The sequence below is a fragment of the Alosa alosa genome, chromosome 12 (genome assembly GCF_017589495.1).
Source record: "Alosa alosa isolate M-15738 ecotype Scorff River chromosome 12, AALO_Geno_1.1, whole genome shotgun sequence".
Taxonomy (NCBI): Eukaryota; Metazoa; Chordata; class Actinopteri; order Clupeiformes; family Clupeidae; genus Alosa; species Alosa alosa.
In genome coordinates, this window is record NC_063200.1 from 17,702,207 (window position 1) to 17,723,565 (window position 21,359).

The 21,359-nt window shown below is 42.1% G+C and overlaps 1 protein-coding gene across 1 annotated transcript in view; it reads right to left on the reverse strand.

Annotated features, from left to right (window-relative positions):
- sppl3 (signal peptide peptidase 3) overlaps positions 1-21,359 on the reverse strand; it is a 47,629-nt gene that overhangs the window by 1,785 nt on the left and 24,485 nt on the right. The window contains 6 exon segments of the mRNA XM_048259387.1: positions 713-819; positions 1,166-1,278; positions 3,828-3,906; positions 5,830-5,949; positions 10,449-10,522; positions 13,454-13,531. Of these exon segments, the coding sequence (XP_048115344.1) occupies positions 713-819; positions 1,166-1,278; positions 3,828-3,906; positions 5,830-5,949; positions 10,449-10,522; positions 13,454-13,531 (571 nt within the window).

Consider the following 21,359-nt stretch of genomic DNA (forward strand, 5'->3'; position numbering starts at 1 on the left):
GCTGTCAAATAGCCTTTCCAGACAAGCGCCGGACCATCGGAGACAATGGCACTTTACAGAGATACTAAAGTATCTACGAGGATTGTGGGTAACCGTGGCCAGTAAAGTGCTCATTACGATCTATGGAAACATATTTCCATGTTGATGTACTGTAAACTACACTTCCTCCTCAATCACTCCACTGCTCCTAGAGACCCATAATAATCGGGCCACAACTCCCACTTAATCTACAGCTGTTTCCCACACACACACCTTTAGTTTGGAAAACTAAAGGTGTGGTCACGTTGAGAGTGAACTTGAGCAGCGTGTGGGCACGTTGAGAGTGAACTCGAGCCCAATAATCTGCCCTCTCATATCATCATCATAATCATCATCCAAATCCAAAAGGGGATTTCCCGAAGGGGTCCTCGGACTCCACTTTGAGAAACACTGGCTTAGAGCACCTATAACTTCCATTCCATTTTCCTCTTAAATCCCCATCAAAGTAAGCCACTTGTATTGGGAGGGTCCCCCTTCCTTTTTTTCTACTTTTCCTGAGTAAAAACTCTTAGTGTCTGGGTGGTGTTTTTTCTGCTAACAACTACAACTTCCCTTTGTGTTTTGGGGGAGTGGACCCTCATCTCCTTCACGATTTGTTCTCAATTCATTTGCACGAGAATGCGTGCAGGTGTGGCAGTGGTGGTGACCCCCCTTGTGCATGTGGGCAGCTTACCCAGAACACATCATAGATGAGCAGGCCCGACAGGAGCAGGCACGACACCTTCAGACTGGGCAGCCGCACAAAGGCAATCATGGCCACACACAGACCCATGGCCAAGGCTGTGGAGAGAGGGAGAGAGAGAGAGAGAGAGAGAGAGAGAGAGAGAGAGAGAGAGAGAGAGAGAGAGAGAGGACACACACACACAATCCCATTAGAAAGCACAATACACATCTATTCTTATTTAGAGATGAGACACTTCCTAACTCCACGTACTAAAATTTCAACATTATTCCTATACACAGAGGCACACACACACACATGTATGTACTTAAAAACACCAATCATTCCCACTCATTCTCTCGATTGACTAAAAAAGGGAATATCCTGGGATACAGGATACAGAAGGAGGGAGCAGTTATGGACACAAACGCCAGAGCACACACACACACACACACGGTGACGCACCATCCATAAGAAGCCAGTGTCCCGTCAGCACCCATATGAGCACGAGCATGACTGAGAGGGAGAAGGAGAGAAGCTCGGCCAGGGTAAAACGCCCGCAGCAGCCGAACGAGATCCTGAGGAGAGAGCGCACACACACACACATAGAGATTAATACAAACACAATGAACAACACCTTCCAGTTCAACTCAGAGTTCCTGAGGTCCAACTCTCTCGCCTTCCTTCTTTCCTTAGTTAGCATTTGGGAATCATTTTCCACTCACTATTCTACCCACGTGGCTTACAAAACTAGTACTCCTCAAAAGATGTGATATAAGCCCCTAGCACAGACACAACTCCACAGAACAGTGACAGGGTGTATTAAATAAAACCAAATACTAAGCGCTACTTCTTTTACTGTGTGTGAAAGCTGAAGGCTTTCTGCGTGTGAAAGTGAAAGCTGACTGTTCTCGTTATAAAAACAGAAGAGGTTTTATTTCCCCAGAGATCATTTTGATGACACTGTTAGTGCTTTTATTTCTGAGAGCATCTGACCCCGTCTCCGGTTTCAAGCCTTTCAGGGCCTTTTCATGGCGTGTGTACAGACAGAGCACTCTTGAGGGGACTCGCAACAGTGTCACTCTTACACACACACGCCATCCAAACAGAACCCTCTCTCACTCTCACACACACACACACACCAAACAGAACATTCTCGCTCACACACACACCATCAAAACAGAACCTTCTCTCTCACTCACTCACACACACACCAAATAGAACCTTCTCTCTCTCTCTCACACACACGCCATCCAAACAGAACCCTCTCTCACCCTCACACACACCAAACAGAACATTCTCGCTCACACACACACCATCAAAACAGAACCTTCTCTCTCACTCACACACACACCAAATAGAACCTTCTCTCTCTCTCTCTCTCTCTCACACACACACGCCATCCAAACAGAACCCTCTCTCACTCTCACACACACACACACACCAAACAGAACATTCTCGCTCACACACACACCATCAAAACAGAACCTTCTCTCTCACTCACACACACACCAAATAGAACCTTCTCTCTCTCTCGCTCTCACACACACCATCCAAACAGAACCCTCTCTCACTCACTCACTCACACACACCCTAAATAGAACGTTCTCCCTCTCACACACACCCTAAACAGAACCTTCTCCCTCTCACACACACCATCCAAACAGAACCCTCTTTCGCTCACACACATACTTTATCCAGAAAAAACCCGGGTGCGCACGCTCTCACACACACACACACACGAGGTGGTCAAAACCACATACAGAGTAAAAGTAATTAGGTCTGCATTAATTTTGTAACTGCCCAGTGTCCGGTACAGGTAGGCATCCACTGCCCTCAGGCAAGAAGATCAGGTTGCATGTCACAGTGCATAATTACATTAACACGGGGAACCTTATATAATGACTATAAATGAATGGCTCAGCGCGTGCAAGGGGAATGAACCTCTTCCTCCACGGTTGAGGTCTGCCGACGCGATTACACGACTCAGTAGCCAGTGTGCTGACGAAGCCAAGCACCAAAGCACACAGAGAGAGAGTGTGTGTCTGTGTGTGTGTGTGCATGTGTGTGTGCGGGTTATCCTTACAGTTGCACCTCTGGTGCAAATGGACTTTGATAGAAGAGACTGTTAAAGGCCAGACATTACTCCTCATTGCATTAGCAGGGAGGGACACTTCATGTTTTGGTTGTTTTCTCGGCCACCTAAAGAGCCAAGCAAGCAAGCAGGGGAGAGTGGACAGGATCTGCTCCACTAAAGAGGCTGGATCGAAACCTCCTTTCCTCTCCTGGGTATGTCAATTTCTCAGTCCACTCACAAACGCAAACACATCCGCAAAACAAACCACCCCTTCTAATGTTTTAACATACTTTGCGATAAACTGTCTTGTTTCCCCTCAAGCATCTCCCTGCGCAACCATGTTGAACGTACTTCGCTGAAGAGCTGTACTTAAGACTTAAGTGTGTCTAAACAACATTAAGAATAACCACTGTCTGTCGAGTGTGTCATCCTTCAGTTAAGACATGGGTTTACAGATAAACGGCCGAGGAAAAACAACTGCGCTGAATGAGTTTCTTTATGGGCTTGTCTATGACTCAAGCGGCTGTGGGAGTGGACTTAGTTGAGGAGGAGAAAAGAACTCTCTCTGTTAGAACCGCAGCCCAGGTGAAAGCAGGAGGATGGTTTCTAGGCACAGCATGTCTGAGAGCTAGGCAATAATCACAGTACAATACATATCCATGTGGCACACATGTTTACACACACATTTGCTAGTTTGTTTGTTTGTTTAATTTAAGGCCATTTCAGCAACTAGGGCTATTTAATGGCCAGAGCATTCTGTGTTAGAGTTTTTTTTTTTTTTTAATCTATGCTAGTAAGATATTCTAAGACCTTCAAAGGTGGGACCTTACTAAAAACATCAGCTATGGAATTTTGGTGATAAAATTGTTGTCTTTTGATTTTCACATTTGCAAGTAAGTAAGCACATTTTTGGTTTAATGCCAATCAGTATCTTTTGTTATTTCATGGAGGAAAAAAGTAAAGTATTGTAAAAACTTTCATTTAAATAATTGAAATAAATCACAATTCATAACTGCATAACATTTCACACATTTACAAACACACACTTACTTGTTTTGTGGAGAGCAAGGTCGGGTTAGGTACTGGCACATTGGCAAAAGGAGGAATGCAAACGCAATGGTGGCTAACACTGTGAGGAGAAGAAAGGGTGCCATTAGCAACAAACAGAACATTTAACACACACAAATACACAAACTACTCACATACACACTCTTCCTTTCAGACAAGACAAACATTCAAAGATTACAAACACACATATGGACAGACAAGTGTACAAAGATAGAGGGGGGAGTGTGAGAGAAGGCGAGAGAGAGAGAGAGAGAGAGAGAGAGAGAGAGAGAGAGAGAGAGAGAGAGAGAGAGAGAGAGAGAGAGAGAGAGAGAAAGAGAAAGAGAAATGAACAAAAGAAGGGACACACACACACACACAGGTAGAGCAAGGCTTCTTCCAGCCATTAGTCAGGTTTTGGGCACCACTGCGAGTTGGACTTGGGCTCACATTACCTTGCAGTCCCCAAGAGGCAAATTGTGGGTGAAAAGTGGGGACGACTGCGTGTTGGAGCGCCTGAATATTTCATGCGACCCTTTTCATGAGACCCTGAATCGTGGGTCTGTTTGCTCATATCTGGGTACTGCACAGCAACTTAAACCCCCTCTGAGGACACTGACACACACACACACACACAGAGACACTTCTGCCCTGCAGTCAGTTACAACAAGTCTACTTCACTGTCCCCTTTATGCACCCTCATGGAAAAGAAAAACAATACACCACTAACACCAAACAAAAGGGGGTAACGAGTGTTGTGTCTGCAGCGTGCTGTGGTTCCTTACACATGGATAAAGAACCCGCTCACCTAAAGAGGCTTTCCATGGAGGTTTCAGACCCAAGACAAGGATCTAAAGCCAAGCAAATCCTTCTTCCACAAATGTTTCAGCATTCCGACAAGAGGAGCATTGAATGTCTCATTAGTTCTGCTGTGCAGGGTGTATTTGTTCATTAGTGCAGAGTTTCTTTCTTTCTTTCTTTCTAGGAAGAGGAGTGGGTACTGGGCGGGCACACCCATCTGGGAGCCGAGAGCACCACTCATTGCAGAGGCCTCGGCGCGACTCTAATGAGGCTGTCCTTCAGATCCTGCTGCGGAGATGAGGCAGGCAAAACAGTAGCACACGCTGCAATAAGACCTTTATGCTCATCGCTGCCTCAAGAGAAAATGGGTTCGAAGCACCCAAAGCCTAAACAAAAGGGAAGATATTCTGAGGCTGTGTGAGAATGTAAGAGTGTATGAGTGTGTCTGTGGGAGTGTGAGAGCATATAAAAGTCTGTGAGTGTGTGTGTGTGTGTGTGTGTGTGTCACAGAGTATATAAAAGACTGTGAGTGTGTGAGAATGTGAGTCAGTCTTCATGTATGAGTGCATAAGAGTGTTAAACTGTGTGTTTGTGGGTGTGCGAGTGTGAGTGCATAAGAGAGTGAGTTTCTGTGTGTGTGTGCACTTGTGTCCTTACAGGCAGACACACACAGCACTATCATTTCCACTAAGTGCGGTCGGTCACCAGCAGAGGGCACCACTCAGGGGGGGCAGCGCCGCTATTCCAGGAACAGTAGTGTGCGCTCCCCGACCCAAACTCCACCACAGTCACGTAAACATCAGGCCTGATCCCTCATCAGCAGCCCTAATCGCACAGGCTTTTGTCTTAATTGGGGGATTATGGAGAAGCGGACACCCACCCCCTAGAGTCCCCCATCTTAAGAGGCCGGATCAGGGAGGTCACAACCTTTAGAAGACCTGACACATGGGCTCCACACGGAAGTTCAGTTCAAGGGGATGGGATTCAAATGGTTTGTTTTAGAGAAAAGGATGTATGTGTGTGTGTGTGTGAGAGTGTTAGTGGTGGTGTGTGTGTGTGTTAGTGGTGGTGTGTGTGTGTGTGTATGTGTGTGTGTTGGAGTAGTTCTCGGAACTGATGTGGATTCGGGTAGGAGCACACCTGTTGTGGCGTATGATCAGGGTTCACCTCTTGTGGTGTGTGCGGGTGTTGCGGTGGGACATACCTGCAGTGCAGATGGTGAAGACCACCTGGACCGAGTCGAAGAAGAAGAACATGACGAGCAGAGAGACCGACGCCCCGATGGGCAGGAACAGTGCCTGTGTGGAGTCTATGGTCTGAATACCTGGAGGATATGACACACACACACAGATAGACAGAAAGGCACACACACACACACACACACACACACACACACACACACACACACAGAGACAGACAGACAAGCACACACACACACCACAGACAGACAGACAGGCGCGCACACACACACACACAGAGACAGACAGACAAGCACACACACACACCACAGACAGACAGACAGACAAACAGGCACACACACACACACACACACACACACAAAACAAGAGGGGAAAAAAGAGAGAGAAATTAACCAATTGAAGGGGTGTTCTGTTTCACAGATGAGAGCATGAAGGGGCTTTTCCTGGGAATTTACACAAGACCAAAGCTGGAGTGAAACGTAAATTAACCAATTTATATAGCCTACATCTCATGACACATCAAAGTGTTGTGTATGATTCTAATGGAATTCTATAGCAACAGAATATAACAATAGACAGCTGTCAGATGGGGGACTGACATCTCTGGTGTAAATTCCCAGGGACGGTTTCACAGACAGCCCTGGCATACGGCAGCCACAAAGGCTGACGTTACTCCCAAGAAGAGGGACAATGTCCCCTGGATCAGATTCCAATGACTATCTACACTTCATGGAATCTGTTCCTATGGTAACGGTGTGTAAACAGAGTTCTCATGTCAGAATGCAGCGAGTGAAGGCCACATGTAGGCTACACCGAGTTGTTGCTATGGATTATGAGGCCATTTCATATAGTTTCCAAGCCTATAGAGGCACACTGGGATTTAATGAAACTGGTGATAGAAGCCTATGAGGATGAGGATGTGGATGGGTGTGTGTGTGTGTGTGTGTTAGGGGTGTCACGATTCTCCAAATCCTCGATTTGATTTCATTTTTGATTTTAAAGTCATGATTCGATTTTCAATCTTTATTTAAATATTACTATTAATGCATTCCTTGTATGTTATTTACTTTTTTGGCCTTTTTCTTTTCTGTTTCGGGGGGCTTATATTTTGAAACCGTTCCAACCGCGAGGTTGTAATGTAAACAGAACAAGCATTAGGCTAAACAGAGACATGAACATGGTGAAATGAAACAGCACAGAATGATAATTTGATTGTTTCAGCACACTCCGAAGAGACCCAGGGTTAGTGTTCATGGAATATGTACTTATCAATGTGCATTTTAAGCCTTAGTTATTTTGGACTGTAACTAGATCATCTTTGGCAGCCGTGGCCTACTGGTTAGCGCTTCGGACTTGTAACCGGAGGGTTGCTGGTTCGAAACCCCGACCAGTAGGCACGGCTGAAGTGCCCTTGAGCAAGGCACCTAACCCCTCACTGCTCCCTGAGCGCCACTGCTGTTGCAGGCAGCTCACTGCGCCGGGATTAGTGTGTGCTTCACCTCACTGTGTGCTGAGTGTGTTTCACTAATTCACGGATTGGGATAAATGCAGAGACCAAATTTCCCCTCACGGGATCAAAATAGTATATATACTCTTTTCACTTGCTAAAATGAGTAGGCTAAGTTAGTGTTAACTGACGTGAATGAACGACAAAAGACGAGTCTGCCCCAGGCAATGTGTGTGTCTGACTGTCTCTCACTCCCTCTTTCTGTGTGTGTGAGTGCGTGCGAGTGTGTGCGTGTGAAAGCCTATAAGTATGTCTATCCTGAGAGAGAAACACACAGACCTGGCCCTTGTCTATCCCCGTGATGTGAGTGCCGACAGGTCTTCCGGTCTAGAGTACACCCTGAGAGTGTCTACTGTCTAATCACATTAAAACACTATCTGTCTCACACCGCCAATCACATCTCCCACACACACACAGAGATGGACACCAAGTTATTGGTGGCACGAAGTCTGATGTTTTGTTGTTCTTAATAGGAACTGCAGCAGATGACGTTAGGCCTTAACTGTGTTAAGCAGAGTCTGATAAGGGTTGGGATACGAGAGGGGAAGGTTCTTAACACCATCTATGAAGCTCTGACATGGCAGGCAAGGTGAACAACCCCAAAACCTGTGTGTGAAAAAAAGTGTGTGTGTGTGTGTACGTGAGAAAAATGAAGTAAAAACAGGTCTTTGAAATCCTAATGCGGCGTGTCCAAAGGGATGCCTTTGAGCCTTCATCAGCCGGCGTGCTAGTGAGACATGCTGCATTAGGCTCCAGTTTCACATGCTTCTCCCCACTGGCCAGTCATACCACATTAACTTGCACCCACACACACACATTCACACATACCCACAATGGTCTTCCAGCGCATCAATATTTACACACACATACACACACTTTCCAACTTCATTTGGGATGAAATCATGAGCATTTCTGAAATAGTTCTGATGACAGAACAGTTTTTCCACACAAAACTCAACATGCAATGTTCCAAGGCACAATCTGACTCATTGTCAATAAAGACCCAGACAAGCAGCAACAAAATAATACAAAAAATATTTCCATAATTTATCTATTCAAATGCTGCGCACATTGGCTTGGAATGGCTTCACTTGAAGCAACAAATCACCCCTTTATCTTGAAAAAGCAACCAGCATCTGATTCATTTTAAATAAAGATATAGAAATTGCTTTGCCCATGGTCGCAAAAAGACCATGCATGAGCACAACTACTAACCTCATCAACCCTCTCTGGCTAAACTGCCATGATCTCACACACACACACACACACACACACCAGTGGGTGACAGCAGTGCTCTCAACTAATTATGCCTTTTCTCATTTATTCATTACGAGGTGGGACATGATTCATTGTCTCTAACAACCAGAATTTTACACAGTTGCTACCTGCACACACCTATGACTCATTAGAATATAATGCAATCATGATGACTGAGCCTTTCAAAATATACTTGGTGATTATTTATCGTTCTTCAGGACAAGTGGGTGCTTTGTGCACAAATTGGACTTTCTACTGTCAGCAATTCAAGTTCATTCTTTTCACTAGATGTAAATGATGCTACAGACACTCTTTGCACTGGCATCTCTAAATGTCCTCTTTCCACAAGGACCTCTTGCTTGTTTAGAACCCCCATCACCCAAAGGTCACTAAGAGTATCCATAAAGTATGAAAGGAACTTAGAGCTGCTAAGAGAAAATGGCATAAATCTAGAAATGCCAATGATCTTACAAGGCGACAGTCTTTGATATCTGCTTTTTCATCCACGGTTAGCTTACACTTGCTGAAAAGGCTTTCTACTTGAGGAAAGTTGAGAATGCCAGAGACAGCAGAAAAACCTTTTTTGAACTCTCAAGTCTCTTCTCAGTCTTCTGTCGCAATCAACTACTTCATTGTCCGCAGATGACTTGACAACATTTTTCACGGGAAAAAGTTGCACAGATTAGTGCCCAACTCAACGAGGCTATAAAAAGGCACTGCCTTATGTAAACATAGTATTACTATTGGATTCTTTCTCCCGTTTGTATGAGGAAGAAGTCTCTACACTTCTTCAGTCGTCCAACAACATGCCCTGTGGATCTCATTCCATCATCTCTTCTGCAATCAATCACCCTCACTATTATACTGGTGGTTACACACTAATAATTTATCACTCAGTTCTGTAGAAGTTCCTTTTCCTTTCAAACAAGGAAGGGTTACACCTTTGCTTGAGAAAAGTACACTCAATTCAGCTGATGTGAAAAACTATAGACCAGTCTCCCTTCTACCTTTCTTGTCAAAGATCCTTTTGAAAGTGGTGTTCAAGCAAGTTTCTGATTTCCTATCTCAAAACTACCTACTAGACTCTAAACAGCCTGGTTTCAAGAGTGGTAATTCTACCAAGACTGCTCTTATTTAGGCCGTATCAATTTCCTATGAACTGTTAATTGTAACATTTATTGATGTCATTGAAAGTCACTTTGGACAAAAGCGTCTTCTAGGAACTATAAACACAAACATAAAACTACAGGCTACTTCAATACCCTACTAATGATTACTATAGGTTAATATTTCCACATACATATAATTAAGATAATGTGTACATATGATAATTGTACAAAAGCAATGACTCTTCAACTCTGATACCATCCATGCAGTTCATGTTTGGATTAACATAGACCTTACAAAGATAATACATGGGACAATTTTTGAGCAAGGTTGCTGGGTAACCACATAACCAGTCTGACCATTTTCCCACCACCAAATAAACATCACATCGACATGCCTAATTCTGACTGGCGGCCAAGTTGAAGCCTGTGACCTTAAACGTGTCTTCTGATAAGATGATAATGAGAATTAGCCAACTGCTGTTCTCCACAAAAATGTTGCCAATTTTAGTGTGAACGAGGTAGAACCACATTCCTTAGGAACCCTGCCCAGCAACATTGCTCCGGAGTGCACCTGGCTAAATATCCATCTCACACCTGAACCAGTCCCATGTCTCGAGCTGACCGCTGTGTGGCGTTTTCACACAGTGTGTGTGTGTATGTATGTGTGTGTGTGAGTGTGTGTGTGCGTGAGTGTGTGTGCGCATGTACGTGTGTTATGTCACATATCGATACACACTGTTGTTTGAATTACTGTTGTTGAAGGAGCTTGTCGTGGGATTCCCATCTTTGTCCTTTTCCTGGTTCTCGCAGTCCATATTTAATGATCTAGAGACAGAGAGAGAGACAAAGAGAGGTGTTAGAGAATGAACACAGAAAATGACAACAAAGCAGGGCTCTACAGTGCGCCCATTTCACTCGCACATAGTGTTGTCACAATACCAAAATCATGACTTCGATACAATACCTGCCATAAATATCACGATGCTCGATACTGAAACGATACTACGGCGAAATCCTAAGGTATCCGGAAAAGAAAGGACTCATACCTCCTCCAAGTGTATTGAGTCATTTGTGTTGAATTCGGTGCACTTTTGTAGTGTGCAGGTCAATTCTGCATTCTAAACTTCCTACACAATTATTATTTTTATAGTCAGTAAAATAGTAGGCCTACTTTGTGTGATTAAGTCCTTTATTTTTTGTTATAGTTCATTTACATTGTGTTGTGTTTTGCCAATAAAGTAGCTTTAAATAGCCAAACTAGGCTAGATCAAGGTCAGTGTTGAAATTACTGCATGCAAATCACTGAATGCTATGCAGAGGGGCCTAATCTTTTAGGCCATCTGATGTACAGTATAGGCTTCCCTAGGCCTTCCGTGTTCATGGGATTTCTTTGACAGTTGCAAAGGGAAAAATGTGAGGATAGTCTTCTTTGCGCCCAGTGTACAAGTGCACGACGTTCCAACCACTCAGGGTCTTTGTCAGATAGGCCTACACCATTACCTGTTGCAATATGTCTGTGTGCATTCCTACATTAGCCTACGTCTATTTCTTTGATAACATGATTTGCTACCACGTAACAATAACCCGCTATTATTAGGACTCAACACGCTTTGGTGGTATTATATGCTGTGGGCTTTAATTAGCGATTTCGGTAGCCTATCCTACATCTGGGCAATACTTATTGAAAAAATTGCAGTCTACATGCCATGACAAATATTACCAGTAGTACTGACCTAACATGAAATAGATTGTTTACAAGTTATGGTAATGTTATTCTGGCGTGAACATTGGCGCTTTCATCACGTTAGCACCCTATGATTACAGCTCGTTATGTCTCGTCAAAATTGATTGATGAAGGAAGGTTCGCTTTATCCCAGAGAACCATACTCGTTTCACTTAGGCTAGACTAAAACAGAAGAGAAGAACTTGGCACTAACCATGTAGTCGTGTTTTCTATAGCATATTCGTTAACCTGTCGTTCGTTAAATATGTCTGTGAGGTGTTTAGCCAAGTTCCATGCGTAGCCTCCTGTTTTTAAATGACTTTGAAACATATTTCACAAACGGGCTACCTGATGTACCTGATGGCTTGCCTTCACTATTCGTGATGTATCCGAAATAGTTGCAGATTTCACTTCACCTTTTGTTTTTATCCACAAGGTCGAGGACGGTTGGCAAAGAACTACTGTATGTTGACGTTGGCTGCGCACTCACACACTCAGAGCTGCCTGCTTGACACGCCCACTTGCCTAGATGCATGCAAGGAGCAGTGAGAGCAGCAGTTCACGTAGACACAGAACGTTAATTTTAATAAAGCATCGATTCTAAAACGTCGAAAATCGTGATCGTTTTGGCGCGCGGAAGGCATCGTAATACCTTTTTAGTATCGATCGCCCGGTAATACTACCGCATTACGCGAGTAAAAATGATGGCGCGAAAGTGCAAAAAAAAATATTTAGGCGACTGGTGCGAATGACTTCTAACCATGTCAATGTTTGTCTACAAAATACACCACAACATCGAGAAACATTACTGGTGCAAACCATAGAATCACGTCGTGAATGCAGCATAAAAACTACACCTCCCATCAACGTTAGCAGTTTCGCGTTGTGACTCGCTAGTAGTCGCTTCTATCAAATCCAAGAGCACACAGAAAAGGCGGAAAGTTAGACTAGCCAGCCAAGATGCAAAGATTGAAGAAATTAGTTCTTCTATCCCCTGAATTCATCGGATATAGGAGGAACAGGATGAGATTCTGAGAATGCAGTGAGAGAAGGAAAGGTAACCTAACATGCCTTTTAGCCAAGTTGACGTATTGGCGGCAATATGCAAAATATAGCTGTAGCGAACAGGCACAAAAGTAGCCTCCCGTAATACTCCCATTTTATTCAAAGGTAGGACGCTACTGACAACTCCAGGCTTCCACGCATTCTTGTTTGTTTACACTGAATACAAGCTGAAGTGCAAAACGAAAGTAGGCCTAACGTTTGCCTAACTGCCCACCATCAATGCAGATATTTCAAATAAAAAATAAAAGTATAAAAAATATCCTTGATTAGACTATGTTGGGTTTTGTGGAAGAGCAAATGGACTGTTTTAGTAGTAGTATTCAGTATGCAGTCAGATAGGTCACCATAGGCATATTTGGATTAGCTACAGATTCACAAATAAATAAATTAGCATACATTTGGCAGGATACTTGATATACAGGCTGAATGCAAATATGGCAATGTATTATATTATTTTACATTAACAAAATGTAGGAAAAAAGAACAGACTGAAAATAAAGTAGGCACTGATCTTTAAAATCCTGTTTCCTGTAGCCTAAATGTTGTCAGTCATTCTTAATCTTTGCAATTGGTGCACTGGCATGTTTAACTGTTAGCTGCAGTGTAATGTTAGATTATGTGTAAGTGAAGTACAGAACTGACTGTGCACCCAAATTTTTGTCTGTGCTCCTAAATTTTTTTAACTTGGGCGCACAAGAGCTCCTGGAAAAAAATGTCAGTGTAGAGCCCTGCAACAAAGAGATTCAGGACAGAAGAGGATGGGGCAGGGTGTGTGTGTGTGTGTAATAAGAGACATTTTGCTCTGTCGGTAGGGGTAGAGGACACTGTCATTATAACCAAACTTTTCTTGTGCTTGCTTCGCTACACCTGGCTGAGCAGGTGGGTGGGCGGGTGAGCGAGTGAGTGAGTGAGTGAGAGTGTGTGTGTGTGTGTGTGTGTGTGTGTATGTATTGTGAAAGCAAACTCACCTGAAGCTGCCATAAACGATGAGAAGGATGGAGATGAGGAAGGTGGACACCTGACTGGAGTCCACAAGGGAATAAGCCCTGGCAGGGTAAAACACACACAGAAACACACACACACAAAGAAAAGAACATGATTAAACACGATGACTTCTGATGAATTCAAAAAAGTATATAGCTAAAAGCATGTGCATTTTAATATCTACAAAATTGGTCAACGAGGAAACACACTAGAGCTCGACTTAATACTGTTAGCTATGTCTGAATGAACAATAATAGGACCACAAGACAAGACACCGATGAAGCACAGTACCTTCCTTGACACAAGGTTCACCCAAATAACATGACAATTAGATTGTTCTGGTTGGTTAGCATTGCTGGGATTTCTACTTAAAATCAATTGGATTATTTTGAGTCTTACATTTCTAGCATTTCAAGTTTGGAGTAAATGCAAGAATGTGGTACTTCAACAAAGCCTGCCTTCTCACCATCTGATTGGACAAGCCAAAAGACAAACAAAAACAAGACACTCGCCAAAATGAATCCTAACACGACTATTTTTAGCACAGCCCAACCAACCACACCCTGTAACAAAGATCCAGTATTAAACTAAGACCTAAGTCAATTCAAAGTATACAGAGTCAAGCCTGTTAAAAATGTTCCAAGAAAAAAAAAAACATCAGTAAAATCATAGAAATTCATAAGAGGTTTGAATGATTAATCAGATCAATTTTAAGAAGGCTGATAAGTCCTCAATTCTGACCCAATACACAGTCACATTCAGCAAATTGCTTCTTACATGGGTGTGTACGTATACAATCCTAGCTCTGTAAATCCGAAATGTCAAAATCGAGACACAATAAAATTCCAGCTAATCAACCCGCTGCTTCAGGAGCCCAGAGGTCAAGGATCTGATTTGATTGGCTTCAGAGTTCAAATATCAACTTGTGCACAGGGACAGGGGCCAAGAGGAGACGCTTTCCAGTAAAATTACTTAAATGAAAAAGAACAATTGTGATGTCCAATACTAGGAATCTCCTCCCTCACTGTTGGGTGTGGATAACTGTGTGTGGGTATATGCCCCTATTCTGGTAACATGCTGGGTCACATTCCCCCAGGCCAGTTACACTTCAGGATTCAACCGAGAACACAATATCGGTCAGCAACATGATCACCATGCAAGCTCCACCTACTGCAAATCTGATGTGTGTGTGTGTGTGTGTGTGTGTGTGTCAAATAGCACAGCAAAAGACTGAGTGAGACTGTGTATAGACAACCAGTCAGGTAAGACATTGCTGACCCAATGTTTCCATTGAGGGGAACCCAAATTGAAGCTAACGACCAGTGAGGACGGCCTTGGCAAATCTACACCTCACAACAACAAAAAAAAATGATGTCAACCATCATCAGCACAAATCTTATATCTTACCAGCCCGTCCTGCGGGATAATTATGCGAGAGAGAGAGAGAGAGAGAGAGAGAGAGAGAGAGAGAGAGAGAGAGAGAGAGAGAGAGAGAGAGAGAGCAACAACTGTAAACAAAATGCAAGTAAGCTTCCTCCAAGTACACACAGAATTTCCTAACTCTCATCCTGCTCTACCACTTTTCCCACCAGCATATAAACATCACGTCGACTTACCCAATTCTGAAACTCACCGACCCCCAACCCCTTCCCACCACATATCACCTGCCGGCCAAATCGGAGCCTGTGACCTTAACCTCGTTATGACATTACAGGTCACAACCTTTGACCCCGTCCCTGCCGCTCAGTGGGTGAGGAATGTTGTCCAGGGCTGCGAGGTCTGTCCTGCCCTTGCTGGCCGACAGTGCCTTGGTTGTTTTGGGTCTCCTAAAACGGTAGGTTTTGAAGGAAATCCCCCTCCAGTGAGCAGAAGTTGCCTGCAGCCGCAGGCTTCTGCGGGTTGTCATGTATTTTTCTTGGACCGGGCCAAGGCGAGCAATTCTGCTATTTCTGACGTTTTTGACTCCTCGTTGTAAACTCCAGGGGCAGCCAGAGGCTCTATGCCTTTTTTTCAACAAAAATCTGAAAGAGCTGACAACTGGAGGAAAACTTAGAAGCTCCAATGCTTTTAGCTGGAGTTGATGACTGGTCCGTGTTTCAAAATCCTTTTTGAAATACCTTCTGAAAAACACCTCTGAACACGCGCTGGAATCTCTAGCATCTAGGCTAGCAAGTCGGCACGTGCCGAAGTGCTGCCTGAATCTGCATAGCCTCGGAACAGTTTTCTTTCTCTGAAGAGAGAGCCACCTCGCACAGCTGCTGCAGCAGCAGCAGCCTGACTCAAAAAAGGCATAGAGCCTCTCTCAGACTTGTTACGTCTTGCTAGCCTAGATGCTAGAGATTCCAGTGCGTGTTCAGAGGTGTTTTTCAGAAGGTATTTCAAAAAGGATTTTGAAACACGGACCAGTCATCAACTCCAGCTAAAAGCATTGGAGCTTCTAAGTTTTCCTCCAGTTGTCAGCTCTTTCAGATTTTTGTTGTTGACACAGAATTACACATCATAAGGCTTGAACCAAAGCTATCTATTATTTATTTATATCTTTATTGTATTCTTGTAATTTAATTTGTGTATTGTCGTCTGTCTTTCATACTGGTGACGTTAAGTGTTTAGCTTAAGCTAACTGTGTTGGCCAACCATTAGCTAACATCTGTTAACCTAAACGTTAACGTTCGGTTTTACCCCGTTTCCCTTAACGTTACGAGTGAATTGTTCGCTCGCTGACATTTGTCAGCTTTTGGGTTGTCACGTTTATGACGTGGCTATTATTATTATTAAATAAACATATGATTATTATATTACATTATTTACAGGGTGTATTGGCAATTCATTGTGACTGCATTCACCACTAGTGTAATTACACATACATTGTTATTTAAATTCTGTAGAAGTGCATAATACACTAGCCTAAGGTAAGTGTAGTATTTTTACAGGAGGCATCGCGCTACTAAATTTGTATTTATAATTATTAATATTTACCATTTATAATCCTACTACACAGCTATACATTTATATTTATGGTATCAGGAATCTCAGCCAATTCACTATTCCACTGCTGAGAATTCAGGATCCTGTCGCGCCATTATTTAGTGTAACTAAGTTAACCTTTACTGTGCTGAGTGACTAGCACTCGTTAAAAAAGGGTTACATCTGTATAGTTTAGAATTTGAACATTGGCTGAAAGAGGCTGTCTGCGAGCTGTAATCACTATCTCCACATGGGCTTACATAGCATTGGCTTCAGGCCATTTGAAGTGTACTGATTCTTTATTTATTCCATTGAAGACATCATCTCAATTCAAAGCCTCAAAGCTAAGCACTACAAAAAACAGACATGATACAAATGCTTAAAAGGAATAATATCATGTCATCATGGGACTAAGAGAATTGACATTTTAAGACATGCAATTTTACTCAGAGATGGTGTCATTGGGTCGAATTAAATTGCCAAGTTTCAGAATATACTGGCCAATGACTTCAAAGTCTATAATTTAGTGTCTACAGTGATTGATGAACAGGGTATGACTGGGGTTTAAGATACCGGTACATCTTGTCTAGTCAAGTTTGTCTGGGAGGGCTAATGCTCAGGTTAGGTGTATGGTAATGGAGGTTTTGCCTTAATGTATGATAGGGAAGTTGAGTGTGACGGGTAGTAAGTGAGATGGGGGGAAATGACTGCGCGTTGGAATTAATCGCAGATCCGCATGGACTCAGTCGGCTGTTGCCGCTTGCGCCACAGGTACCCCGAGAACTGCATTTTTCCCCCAGTGTAGTTGGTCTAGGTGGGACTGTAAACAGAATTGATTGGATTTCCGAATAAGATCTTAACACATTGAAACTAGAGTGTGGCTACCCAAACCGAGCCCGACGGGACCTGACGGGTCGGGTTCGGACAAATATTTAGAAATTATAGTCGGGTTCGGACATATGGGGGCGATATGCATTGGAAGCTTTACATTTAAAATAGCTTATTATGTTGGGTAACCAACAAGTCTGCTTTACATGATGCAAACGTTTGTTTTTTGAGAATAAAGTAAAATGTATAAAGCAGCAAATATATATCGTTTTTCCAAATTGCAGCGTCCACTGTAAGGATGAGTAATAATTTGACTGATGGCATTTCACTGTGCTAGGCCACAGATTTGCCTGCTAAATTAGTAAATTGCTGCGGTTAAATATTTTACGTTTTTGTTAGGGCTGTCAAACGATTAAAAAAACGAATTAATCTCATATTTTGAAATGAATTAATCTAGATTAATTGCGGTTAAAAAGTAAATTTTCTCCCTTAAGACTAAGCTTCTTATATGGCCTATTTAATACAGCATAAATCACAAAATTATTGAGTAACAAGGTAAAACACAAAGGTAAAAGTAAAACACTTCTATATTATTTAAATGATAATAATGACACAGTAATTTTGTTTTAAAGTATTCATTTCTTAAATACTACACATGTGATGCTGTTTAACTCGTTTGTAAATGGTGCACTGTCACTTTAAGAGCTAGTCCACAAACTCTAACATTGTTTGTGCCACATGTATAGCACAATATTAACAATGATAAGCATGATATTAAGTTGGCAAAAACAGCTTTCATTCTTTTGGAAATAAAAGCATGTAATGACATGATGCTTGCTAGACATTTTCTGTTTGCAATTAAAAGTGAATTATGAGTGGAATGCGTTTCAATCGGCATTTCATGTGCTTCATGTAAACGAATTATTGAAGACTTCAAGACTCACCAGTTCCATTACACAAAGGCAATGATAATTTGTTGATAATTGTTCTGCTATATGAAAGCTATCACTCTACTATTATTCCCAGTCATTATCATCAATTATGATGATAATGACTGGGAATAATAGTAGAGTGATAGCTTTCATATAGCAGAAAGCCCCAAATGTAATTTTACACACTGTATGCTCCATCACAAAGTGCTTGTGACTAAAATAATTATTAGGATTAGCTTAATGTATTTTTAATTTTGCTGTAGTATTATCGATGGGTTTAATAACACATCAAGGGGTCCTTGGCCAGAACCTAGTGGTATTTGGGGGGCCTTGTCAAGTAAAAAAATTATTGAACACGCCTACTGAAATTTCTTAAATACTTTGTGGAAAACCCTTTATTTGTAATGAGAGCTTCAAGGCATTTCCACTATGACGAAACCAATCAGTCGCAGTATTCAGGTGTGATTTTGGCCCAATCTTTTAAACAGATAGTCTTTTAATATTGAAGATTCCAGGGGTCCCTCTTGTAAATCCTGATCTTTAGGTAACTTCCAAAACTGTTCAATTGGATTTAAGTCAGGGCCTGAATTTCCTTTCTCTGAAACCAATTGAGAGTTTCCTTTGCTGAATGCTTTGGATCATTGTCCTGCTGAAAGGTCTAGCCATGTCTCATCCTCATTGTTCTGGTGGATGGCAAGATTCTCCCAGAAAAAATGGCTCCATTCATCATTTCTTCAACTGTATGAAGTCTGCCAGTACAATGAGATGAAAAACAGCCCCACACCGTGATGCCTCCACCTCCAAACTTCACTGTTGGTATGGTATTTTTAGTGTGATGCACAGTGCCATTTCTCCTCAAAATATGGTGTGTAGTATGACATCCAAAGAGTTAAATTTTGCTTTCACCTGACCAGAATACATTCTTTTAGTATTTCATAGGCTTGTCCAAATGTTGTGTAGCAAACTTTCAATGAGCTTCGACATGTTTTTCTTCAGTAATAGATGTGGGGTGAGCGTGCATAGAGGCCATGGCGGTGGAGTGCATTCCCTATGATTTTCTCTGTAACAATTGAACCTGCTGCCTCCAAGTCTTTCTGGAGTGGTCCTTGGCTCTTAGGCTACATTTCTTGAATTTCCCCTGGGGATCAATAAAGTATCTATCTATCTATTTCTGACTATCCTTCTGACTTCCTGGTCAAAAATCTTGTGAGGAGATCCTGTACATGGCCGATTGATGATGCAGTGATGTTCCTTCCACTTGCAGATAATGGCTCCAATACTGCTTACTGGATGATTCTGAAGTTTTGAAATGCATCTGTAACCAGTTCCATTGATATGTTTTGCAACAATAATGTTGCAATGGTCTTGGTAGAGCTCTTTGCTTTTACCCATCATGACATGTTTCTTGTGTGACAACTTGGTAACGAAAAACCTTTTTATAGCTCATCAATATGTACTAACCCAGCTTACATTAATTTGCACAGATAGGAGGGATAATTACTCTTTAACTATGTATAGATTCCAGCTCGTTCCTTGCCTTTGTGTACTGTTTTTTCTTAGTGTGTTCAATACTTTTTCCCTGTGCCATTCCACTTTTTTACTCATATTTCTACTTAGGGACATTAATGTTTGGATTTTTTAATATTGGATTACCTAAGTTAATACTAATGTCTGTAGACATTTTTATGCGAATAGCCTCTCTGGAAGTATACTTACTGAAAAAAATGTTCAATACTTATTTTCTCTGCTGTATATTGCCCACCCCTACTGTTCAGTTCTATTTCATATTTGTTGTAATTTTGTTTCTGCTTTGTTTGAATAAATAATAGTCTTATTCAACTCAATTGTGGTTAATCACTATGAAAATATAAAATGTTTGGGATGGATACCACCTGTGAAGTTAACCAAGAATGGTATATAATCTGCAGGGATTGTAGTGAAAACGGTAAAGGGTAAAAGTGTGATTTCATGGGGTCCTTTAAAGGAGATTTCAAAATGTCGAGATATGTATCGTATATCGTGAAATTGAGAAAATGCATCGGGATATTAATTTTTTCCCATATCGCACAGCCCTAGTGGAAGCCAGTAATGACCCTTTATTAAGGCATTTTCCATGTAGGCTTGTGTGTCCATTTCTTACTTTCTTTAAATATAGGGGGCCAAATAAGTTTAAGTGCAATGTTTTGGTCCACTGTCGAGAGCGCTCCATTAATGTTTGCGTTACGTTGACTTAGCGTTCCTACTGACAGTGCGAATGTAAACAGAAAAAAACCCCTAGGAAGTTCGGAACTGTGTAGCTCAAGGTAGAGCCCGACCGATTTATCGGCCAATATTAGGCATTTTCCAAACTATCGGTATCGGCATTTATAATGGCCGATAAATGAATATTTTAAAAATAAAATAAAATCGGACGAAACACCCTTCAACCATGTCATGAGTGTTGGCGTTGTATAGTTTGTCCACCAGAGGGCACTCTACACCGTCCCTGCTGGCAACACTCGTGTATAACGCGCCACACATCCTGCAACCTGCTGATCCAACCAGAGTCGGGCAGAGAGAACCAGTTATCCGCTAGTGAGATCATCAGTGGTGTTCATGGTGATTTGGTCACGAGACATACATTGCTTGAAATAACAATTAAAAGAACATCCCCATCAGTTCTCTTAACTCAAATAAGCATGACAAAATTTGTGAAAACAATGTCCAGTTTTGCTGCTGTTAAATAAGCCGAGAGTGAAGAGGAATTAGCTAGTAATTACGTTACGTTGTTACAGTGTAGTTGACTGTTTGTACTTTTAACTTTTGACAATGTGACTGAAGATGTATTTCTTTAATAACGTGACAGTTATAGCAGTGAGACGTATCATCTCTCCCCGGCCTGTTATTTTGAAAGCGTAGCCTATGTTTTACAATTTGCAGTATGACGTTATCCATTGCTAAATTAGGGCTCATCATAGACTAGCTAACCACAAAGCTAGCTAATGCCATGAATATCAGTGGAAGACCGCTAACATTAACATTAATGAGCTTGGAAACCACAACAAACTTATTCTGCCTAAATAAAGTAATGATTTATAACTAGTATATCTGTAGTTACAGTCCCTGCATTGTAAAATGTAAGTTAGACGTGCGAGGAGTGAACATTTAGACATTGAGAAAAAGTATC